The sequence below is a fragment of the Silene latifolia genome, chromosome 11, assembly GCF_048544455.1.
Source record: "Silene latifolia isolate original U9 population chromosome 11, ASM4854445v1, whole genome shotgun sequence".
Taxonomy (NCBI): domain Eukaryota; kingdom Viridiplantae; phylum Streptophyta; class Magnoliopsida; order Caryophyllales; family Caryophyllaceae; genus Silene; species Silene latifolia.
In genome coordinates, this window is record NC_133536.1 from 99,941,439 (window position 1) to 99,952,028 (window position 10,590).

The following is a 10,590-nucleotide window of genomic DNA, read 5'->3' on the forward strand; positions in this document are numbered from 1 at the left end:
GTTGCTAAGAAAAGAAGCGTAAGGTGAGTAGACCTAGCTAACAGGTCAGGTTCGAGTTGTTCGAGTTTGGCAGAATTCGGGCTGTACTAGGTCGAGTCGGGTCATTTCGCGTTCAAGTTATTTTCGGGTATGTTCTTTTCAAGTTAATTATTTGGAGAGAATGGTCAGTTTGCGATAATAAACATTCGGGACAGGTTCGATAGGGCGAGCCAATTTAGGTTTTGGTCATATTTGGGTCCTCAATTTGAGTTTGGGTCGAGTTTGTTTGGATCGGGTCATTAATTATATAAAACTTCTTATTTCTCCTCAATGGTAAAAGTTTCATACATTTTATGTGCCCCCCATCTCTTTTCCTCTCCTTTTTCTAACATGAAACCGGTTTCTTACTTTAGATATCAGTTTCATATAAGGAGCTCCTTATTTTGTAGCTCAATGGTTAAGGAACTCTTTATATGGTATGAAACTCCTTATAATTCCCCATTGATATTGCTATAATAATTCATCGGTGATGAACTAGACAACTACGGACACCAACCACGAATTTTTTTCATCAATGATTCAACATAGTTGGACTTTTGTTATCAACTTAAGTTTTTTTTACAGATAATTTTAATGGGAGTCTCGTGCATCGTACTGGCTTTCCAACTAGTTTGAGAATAAAGGAATAAAATTAGGGGGTTAAATAAGGTTTTTAATTGGAGGAAATTGGGTTCAATTGGAGGGATAAATCGAACTGGAAAATGGGAGCGGGAATTGGAGGGAAAAACAAAGAGAAATGAGTAAACAATGCCAAGTCATCATTTCCTTTGTTAGTTAAGACGCTTTTTTCACTTTTTTTAGAAGTCAATTTGGTGTCATTTGACAAAAAAAAGAAGTAAATGTTAAGTGTTTTTGGTCAAGTAAAAAAACATTAGATACCAGATTTACAAAAGATGTAAATATTAAATGTTTTCTGACAAAAAACCCTTTTTAAAAAGTTCGAAACTTTATGACATGGATAATAACGAGGGACTTGGTTAAAGTTGCTGAACTATTCAACATTTTTTTAACCCTTGAAAGCAAATACCAAACCTATTCAACATTTTCTTTCTACTAGTTGCCCAAAAAAAGTTAAAATTAAATTTCACGTTACTAATGTTTGCGAGTATAATTAGAACGAACGCCTTCTAGGCGTGAATTTAAGAGGCTGACAAAGTCACAAGAAAATCATGCAAACGACCTATAATGAGGACTTTGGAATGACGGATACTTTTTTTTTTTTTTTTTTGGTAACGAGGGAACCCGCAGCCGCTACCTTCGGTGCGCACTGGGTAAACCCGCGGGTGTACGTGATAGCCTGCAAACCACGTATACCAGGTAAACCACCCGAGGGTGACAGGCTCGAAGTCTATTAGGCATGGACTCAGGCCAAGAATGCTCCACAAGATTTTGCTCTTGGGGAGGCTTGAACCTGGGTCTCCTGGGAATTTCACCCAAGTTTTAACCACTAGACTCCACCCTTGCGGGCGAATGACGGATACTTGAGAGTTCTTATTTGTTGATTATCATTGGTTTTCATGCACTTGTATGATGAATTTATGCCACTTTTCTGAAATGATTTCTTCAATACTGTTCTCAAGAGCAAATTACAAAGGCAAGAATTCGCTGAACAGATGACTGGAGCGTCACCCAACTTGTCAAAATTAAAATATTAGCGTATTCATTAATTTTACACAACTAAATGCACGGGTTTTTACATAGGTAACCAAGCCCCGAGTATCAGGAATACAAATGTACACGGAAAAAATAAATCCAAATTCAAGTATTTGAATTTACAATCATTAGCAGGAAAACTTGGACAATACCAAACGCCGATCATCGTCCCCCTGGATTTCTATTCCATGACAAGTACGAGGGATCACCAAGCCGTCTGCAGAAAAAACCACGTAAAGTCTATCAGAACAAAATTGATTACAGCCACATAGTTCATAATTAAACCAAAATGAGATATCAATTGCACTTTATACCTTGGTTTAAAGAGATAAATGACAGTGAACAACAAGGCCAAAAAGAAACACAAGCCGCCGACAGTGAGGTAGGCAATGCCAAGGAAGTCATTTTTGCCACCAAGCCAGCTAGTGGTGGAGAGTACCAACATCTTTTTACCATTGAAACTGTAAGTGTTATAGTAGTTCATCAACGTGACTTTTATCTCATCATTCGGATTCAAATCCTGCTCTATTCTCCCATACAATTTCCTGAAAGTAGGAAGAGCTGCAGTTCGCATCCATACTATCAGGTCCTCTTGCTCACTAAGCTGTTGCATAAGAAAACAAAGCTTGAGAATAATGTACTTGAAAGGTAAAAAGTCTAGGTTTAAAACACGTGTTAAATTAACCAAGTGATAATATTAAGAAAAATGATTTGCTCAATCAAATCTTGACAAATGTTCCATTGTATCTCATATATCTGGAGGAATAGAGTCAAAGTTGACATTGATTGACCATTGGCGTCAATTGCAACAACAATAACACTACCCCACTGTCTCTAAGGCTCTCGTACATTCCTAAGCGTGGGGTTCATATATGGTGCATGGGTGCGCATTGCTCGCTACGACTTCGCTATAAATTAGCCAAGTGTTTCCGGATAGACAAAAAATTGGGGAAATTAGTACCCTATCCATTTCGATAGATTATTTGCATTTTTCAATATATGTGAATTGAAATTTGAAAATGTAAATAACCTATTAGCAATTTAGCATAGAAAGAGTATTAAAGAAGAGGTAAGAAAAAAAACAAAGATCCAATATATTTGTCTGCCATTAAAAACACAGTTAAAACTTACTGGTATTGATTCGTTCAAAGTAGCACCACCTTTAAGACCACCACTTTGGAAGTTTTTAGGAAAGACATCCTTCCCAAATTTGTGATCACGATCACTCTTCCATGAAATATCCTTCTTGTTGACTGTGAGATTTTTATTACCCAGAGCAAAACTATAGGTATCATTGAACAAGCTCCAAGCAATGAGACCACACGGCACAATAGGTTTCTTTCCATTCATATCTTCTGGTTGACACGTACTTACATCATTCTCACTTTTCTTACTCCTCAACTGCTGATCACTTCGGCTTTTCACATACCTGAATGAATTGAGAGAGAATCATAATGTGATGTTCGCAAACAAGTGATGTTGGCAAGCATGCAGTCTGTTAACAGACACTAAATTCAGATGTACAAAAATAGGACTTGCTCAGTCCTATCCCATAATTCATGTTTTTTTTTTCTTTTTTTTTAAAAAAAAAAACACATGCAAATGGGCTAGGGAGTCCCACACTCATTCTACACAAAACATTCTTATAATGTAAAGCTAATTGCGTGTATGGGACAATCAAAACACTGATAACATAAACTATTGACTAGGAGTATTCTTCGTGTGTGCTTCGCCATATCATGCAAAGTTAACTTGATATTTGGCTTCAAGAATATTGCTTACATCTATTACATAGAATGTTTGGAGACTACATTAGGTGTACTATACTGAGTTCAACCTAGCTGCATAAACACATTACCTCCTCAGATAGATAATATATTATACTTCGTATAACAAAAAAGATGAATAGTCCCAGGGGATAATTATATTACGAATACTATGTACCTGCGATGATTTTGATAAAAGTTGTCAAGCTGGTAATAAATATAAATGGGAGCTTTCATATGCTTTTTGATCTGCAAGGAATCAATTTCAGTGCATAAATTGCTGATTAGAGCAAAGCTAGAACATAAGATAAACACTCTGAAAGTTGTGTAGAAGCTCACAGTTAGTATCCTAGTGCAAGTTTTATCTCCAGAACCCTGAATGTATTTGATCTTATCACTTTTGGTTCCTAATACACAGGCATTATCATATCGATCAACAACTTCAACAACCTGAAAGACAATGAACATCTTATCAGCAGCAGCCACATAAAAATAACTACCAAAAACAACTCAATTCAATTCTCTGTTTTCAGGGATCTTTGAAATGAGGAATATAGACCGAAGGTTAGTATGACACATACATCACGTGAAGCAAAGAGAGAAGCAACTCCGATAGGAATAAATACAACGCTGATGACTATGAATGCCGAAATCACCTGTATTAAGAATGAAATAATAGAAGTTGGCATGCTTAGAGATGGAACAATAAAGTAAAAGCAGTGACAAGACAAGATGGAATCAGAATTCATTTTCCATACCCAACGGGGAGTTAAAATTGGTTTGCATGCTGGAAGTTCCTGCTGAGTGAACCTTGAATCTGAAACATCATAACAGATGGGGTGACATTTAAGGTGATTGATAGAATAGAAAGCTCTTGAAGTAAATAAATAGTAGGCACAGTGCAAATAAACATCTCCTAGACAACACAATCAAAAAGGTATTAATAAAAGAATAGCCTATTCCTGTGTATCTCACATGGAAGCAGAATAAAAGCAAAGTTTCATGTTTGGTTTGAATTAGAGACACTCAAAATGAAAAGCCAGCGTCGACCTGTGTAGGCCGTCGACTTTAACCCCTAGCTTTCTGAGCTAAGGATGCAGGTTCGATTCTGAGACGGTCGTGCTAAACATCAAAACCTTGTCACTTTTTAGACTTTAGCCATTAAAATACAATGGTCCGCATGGTATGTGATCAAGCATCAATACGCATTTGCATTGTATTAAGCTCTACTTTTTCTTCAATCTCATTTTGTAATGTTATGTTGATATCATCCTTTTGACTAAAACTCTTTGGTCAACCTCCTTATCTTCAACTAAAACTCTTTGGTCTCCTTAGTTTCGTATTTATTATTTGTCTTCTTATCTTCAACTAAAACTCTTTGGTCAACCTCCTTCATTCATTGGACCCTCTATTTATCCTTTAACAAATGCACCAATCCAAAAAACTAACATTTGCAAGGAGAGACCTAACGAGAACATCCCCAGACAGAGACATTGTTCTAATTGTAAATCCATCCCCGCCCACCAACTTAAAGAACACGGGTAAGATATTGCTTTTTGTAGCAAAAAGCCACCGGAGTGGGGATAAAAAAGAAAAACAGAACCTCCAACCATGTTAAGGTGTCATCCACATCTAATAGATTCCCCTAAATGAAAAAGAGAACCTCAAACACCAAACAAACCCAGAAGGCCAGCACTTATAAAAATGGCTGTGCAAAAGAAGTGTAAGCTAAACACCAAAAGAAGATATAATCCAACGAAAGGTTAAGCACCATCTACATCACAGATAAAGCGTTTGTATTCATAGAACATGTATAGTTTTGGTTCTCAAGTTGTGTCTTGTATTCATCTCATATCATACTGTTTACTACCCTGTGTCTTGTCTCACAAAAACACCGTTATTTCCTATCGGAGATAAGTAAATAATCCTACATTCCGAGATAAAACCTCATACAAAAAAATACAAGTCAAGGTAAATTCCTATTTCTTATTCTAGGATATGTCGACAAAGCTCGATATAGACATATTTCAACCGTATATGATTATGAATGACTAAGCGATAAATGGGGGTAAACCTGCATCAGGGAAGAACTACATGTAATAGATTTAGTCTCATATTTCATCATTGGTCAATATCATTACATTCCATGCATTCCATTTTTATTGTCCTCCTTTCTACTTTGGTAGGATTCAAGGAAAAGTGATGAAATACCTACTCAACCCATTAAATTAAATAGAGTTGTGACAATGCCATTAAGGTAGAGATAGTGGTAGATACTCCCTCCGTCCCGGGTATTTGTTTGCCTTTGGTTTTGGCATAAAGACCAAGGAAAGAGAAGGGGGTCAACTATAAGATGACAAGTGAACCAAATTGAGTGTGGAGGGTCCAATTGCCTATCAAAGGCATTCCTAAAATAGAAAGGCAAATAATTGACTGAAACACCCGAAAATGAAATAGGCAAATACGGAGAGAATAATTACCTAAGGGCAATATAGGATGATCAAACATGTTCTTTACTAAATTTAGAAAGGGGATAATAATTTTGTAAAAAAAATTGGAAAGAAAGGGGGCGATAAAAGTGCGATAGAGAGAGCAGAACCAATGATCCAAGGCTACGAACATCCTCCCAAATCTCACGATCAAACAAACGTGAGTAGAACTTAAATAGCAAGAAATGGTAGGAAGTTAACCCAACAAAAGAGCATCTCATCATGAACATACTAAATCTCAATGCAAACCACACCCCCGTCATAGTCACAATCAATGGAGGATCATGGAGGGCGCCGATAAATATGAATTATTCAGTTTACAACAACCAGAATCAAGCAGTAACGACCTCATTGACGGTAATCTCAAAACAAGTACTCCGTACTAGTCAATAACACACATAATAGCATAGAAAGAACACAAATAAAAAGGAAAATAAAAAGGAAAATAAAGGGAAATACATTTGGGACGCTTGGAATTTCTGCGAGGAGCAGAAGGATCAGCAGCTGATCCAGGTCCCCCTGAGCTGGATGCTGGATTTGAACTACTCATTGATTATAATTTATTACCCTCCCAAGAAAAAAAAAATCAAAGAGATTTCACAAAGATGGATTATTGAGAGAGATATTTAAGGGGGTTTTCGTTTGATGATTTAACTTTAAAATTGGGCGTGTTCCTTTCTCCCTAAATCTGTGTTATATTCTTGACTTTGACAAGTATTATGGACTTATGGTAAACCAGATGAGATGGGAATTTTGGAAAGAAAAGTCGTAACAGGCGGCCACTTGACAAGGGGTAGATCTACAAAGCAACCCGATCAGAATAATCCGACCGGAAAAAGATAACCTGAGGCTTAAAATTGACTCGAACTATATCATTTGAATGTGACCCGAAACTCGAATTGACCCTACCTGATCGAAACATGTCCCGAGCTTTTTTTACCCGTAAACGACCCGACTCGAAAATGACTCGATCCGAAAACACCAAACCCGAAAATGACCTGACAAAACATAACTCTAGTTGAAACGAAAAGACATGAAATGGCATTCTCTCTTATTCATTGACCCGAAAATGACCCGACCCGAAAAAAACTCTACCCGCTTGACCTGGAACATGCCCGACCAACTAACCTGAAATAGACCCGAAACCCAAAATGACCCGACCTGACCCAACCCGAATTAACTCGAATTCAGTGAGAGACTCGAGCTGACCCGACCCGAACCCGACCCGACTGACCCGTTTGCCAGATCTATTCGTAACCTTGTAAAATTGACCTGATTTTGAATCACCAGACCCGAATGACCCTACCTGAACCCGAGCGACACTAAAACGCAAGACCCGAGTTCGACCATAGCCCTAATTAACCCGACCGACTATATATAACTCGACCCGAATGTTTATTGTTGCGAACGGATTATTATCCATGAATAATTCGATAATAGTTGATCCAAAAATGACCCTAACCCGAAATAACCCGACCCACCTAGTTTTAGATGTCTTCATGAAAGAGAGACCTAACAACAAGGGTGTTGCCTTTGATCCGACTTCTTGTCCAAGACATAGAAGTCGGCCGGGAAAGTCAAATGGTTTACCTCCACTAACACATCTTCCACCATACCCTTAGGAAAGACATTGGAACGGTCGGCAAGTTGAATCATCACCCCGATTTTGGCCAAGAGTCCTAGATAAAAGAAGCTGTTACCATCTCGGATTGCCCGAGATAGTGAATAACAAAATAAAACAAACCATAGTACTTTAAATAAATACTTAACTAAGAGACTTACTCGAAATAATTAAATACAATCTCGCTGCGGAAATAAAATAAGTGAAATATCTAATAAACTGTCTATGTGAACTAGACTTCTATATTGTCCATCAACATCCATCTCACGTCCCAAGCTCCCAGTCAGCTATTCTTTAGTACATGTCAGTCAATCTGCAAACAGGAATACCGAACAATTGGTTCATAACAGGTGTTTAGCGAATACACCGTCAAGCAAACGGTTGAGTAGGAATATCTAAACAACATGAACACAATATAAATAATAATAGCAAACAAATATGCAAATGCTCAATAACCAATTCACATCTTCAAGACACCCATTCATCCCGCCAATCCCTGGACCGGGGTATTCACATGTTATCCACCAGGGACTATACCTGGGGCCTTCTAATTCACACGTTATCCACCAACGACTAAGCCTGGGGCCTTCCAATTCTCATTCAACCAATTTAACGATATAGATATATGCAACAGGAATACTCAACAATGGATTAATGATAACAATACACATCAATAATCATCCAACAATTAATGTCCATTCTCCAAATAACATCCATATGACAAGTAACACAAATCATATTCTAGATGAGTAGATAAGCTACCTTTGCAGCTAAAATCCAATTACGCAGTCCAAGAATAAATCAGAAATACTCCACTTCAAATCCGTCACCTAAGGCAATATTATAATTTAATTATTAATTTTACCGCAACTCAATTATTATATAATTAAGATTCATTATTGTTAATTATAAATTTTACGAAACAAAAACTCGTCTTAGTGAATTTAACACAACTCACAACCCAAGACATCACCCCCTTTACCCGTGTCCCAAACCACGATCAAACAACCCTGAGACAATGACTACTATCCTAAGAATGTCAATTAACAAAAACTAAGTAACATTAAGTCTAATTTCACATTTTACATAGCTAATCTAATTAACAGTAAGTCTAATATTTAACAATATTAACATTTCACAAAAATTAACAAATTTCAACATTTAGAGAATGACTTATATCCTAAGGCAACATGCATGAACACCAACAACAATTTCAACATCAATTCAACAATCGCTTATATCCTAAAGCAATTAACCTAATTAAACAAAAATTAAATCAAAAGAGATTAATAAATTATCTAATTAACAATCAAAGAATTAAAAGGAATAAGGAGAAAGAAGGTGGTGCGGCAAAGGGTGGTGGCGCGACGGTGAGACGGCAAAAGGCGGCGGCTGTAAAGAAAAAAATATAAAAAAAACAATGAAGGAAAGGAGAGTAGGAGGTGGGGACTACCTGAAACAACGACGGTAAGGGAGGTGAGAGCGGCAGCGACGACAGACGGAGGTGGGAGCCGCGGCGGCGGTAAGAGAGAGAAAGAAAATAGAGGAAGGAAATTGTGAATGAGAAGAGGAAGGAAATAGAGTGAGTATAGGGGTGGTGGCGGGAGAATGACGAGGTGGCCGGGGGAGAATGACGAGGTGCGGTGGTGGCCGGATTTAGGGTTAATGTTGAAAAACAATTGATTTGGTGAAAATCGAATGATAGAAGGAGACGAGGATCCTTCGCGTCTGATGTTAGTTTAAAAAAACACCTGACCGAAATTCTGTCAGGAAAGTCAATATGTTATTGACTTTCCTGACGGAATTTCCATCAGGACTCTTATAAAACATGGGATCCTAACGGAATTTCCGTCGGGTGTTTAAACTCAATAGTTGCGAGAATGGCATCTCTATGTGGGCCTTAGTGACAGAATTTCCGTCAGGAATTACAATGTACTGACGAATTTTCTGTCAAAAATTCTAAATACTGACGGAAATGCCGTCAGAAATCTGTCACCCACTATGGCACCAAAGCCATCATTCAACACGCCATCTATATCTGACGGGCTGTGACGGATTATCCGTTAGGAACCCATTCCCGACGGAATTTCCGTCAGAAAACCGTTAGTTTCCCGTGTTATCTGACGACTCTCTTTTTCCGTCATATTTCCCGTTACTATTGCGAGTTATCTTAGTAGTGAATGGGTCAAACTTTGGAGTACCATAGTGTCGACATGGGCCATCCGCGCGTTGTGTATTCGAGGCGGCGACACTTCTCCCACGGAGCCTTGGGTTTGCCAAAGCACGTCATGGGCCTTAACCGATTTGTGAGGCAGTGAAACCGGTGAAAGGTTGAATAAGCCTACATTTGTGGAGTCGCCACCAATTTTTATGGAAAATTGGAACCGTTCGAATACCTCGTGTCATGTCAAGACACAAAGTAATTACATGAATACTAAGAACTCGTTACCCTTAGCATTCTATGTCTAGAATGACTCTCGTGATGCCAATGAACACGGATGTTCACAAAGATCTTGAGTAAGGGGTGAGGGTACGTATTAGGAAGTTCTTTTACTGAACACCTAATCCCGCCCGCCTCGATGGCGGCCTCTACTAATGATTAGAGAAGTTATATATATTTGATATGTTGTCGATTATATGCATGCAATGCTACATCCACAGATTAATCCTAGCATGAGAATTAACTATATCGGTGAACAAATAATTTAGCAATTAATTATGTCGAAATTGAGATTAAGAATTGACTACATGTGAAAATATACATAACAACAAATAAATGAATTACAATAATTAAATAATAATTAAATTACAATAAGTACAACTCTCAGCTGATTTACGTCAAAAATACACTTAAAACGGAATTTCGAAGATGAAAATAGAGGAAAAAAAATAAAAGGTTAGAAATTAAAGTAATAAAACAGGTCAGATTAGGGGCGATACTGCGATTATTAGTTAATTAAACACGTAATTAGAAGCTACGTCCAAGCGAGAAAGAGTTCAGGGATAGAAACTACCTCAGAAC

General features: G+C 37.7%; 1 protein-coding gene across 1 annotated transcript; it reads right to left on the bottom strand.

Moving 5' to 3' along the window:
* Positions 1–1,640: 1,640 nt before the first annotated feature.
* On the bottom strand, positions 1,641–6,717 carry LOC141611829 (ALA-interacting subunit 3-like). Its single transcript, XM_074430466.1, has 8 exons — positions 6,407–6,717; positions 4,217–4,275; positions 4,040–4,114; positions 3,798–3,908; positions 3,637–3,707; positions 2,824–3,121; positions 2,007–2,296; positions 1,641–1,909 (listed from the first exon to the last, which is right to left on the bottom strand). The coding sequence occupies exons 1-8, from the start codon at positions 6,495–6,497 to the stop codon at positions 1,855–1,857; spliced, it is 1,050 nt and encodes a 349-aa protein (XP_074286567.1). The 5' UTR covers positions 6,498–6,717; the 3' UTR covers positions 1,641–1,854.
* Between the last annotated feature and the right edge of the window lie 3,873 nt (positions 6,718–10,590).

What these genes read in the sequence shown, in the direction of transcription:
- LOC141611829 (XM_074430466.1), bottom strand. Translation starts at nt 6,497, where the DNA reads ATGAGTAGTTCAAATCCAGCATCCAGCTCAGGGGGACCTGGATCAGCT. An exon ending in AAATTCCAAGCGTCCCAAAT is followed by an intron (nt 4,276 to 6,406) that starts GTATTTCCCTTT and finishes ATGATGTTTCAG; the next exon opens with ATTCAAGGTTCACTCAGCAG. An exon ending in CTCTCTTTGCTTCACGTGAT is followed by an intron (nt 3,909 to 4,039) that starts GTATGTGTCATA and finishes ATTGTCTTTCAG; the next exon opens with GTTGTTGAAGTTGTTGATCG.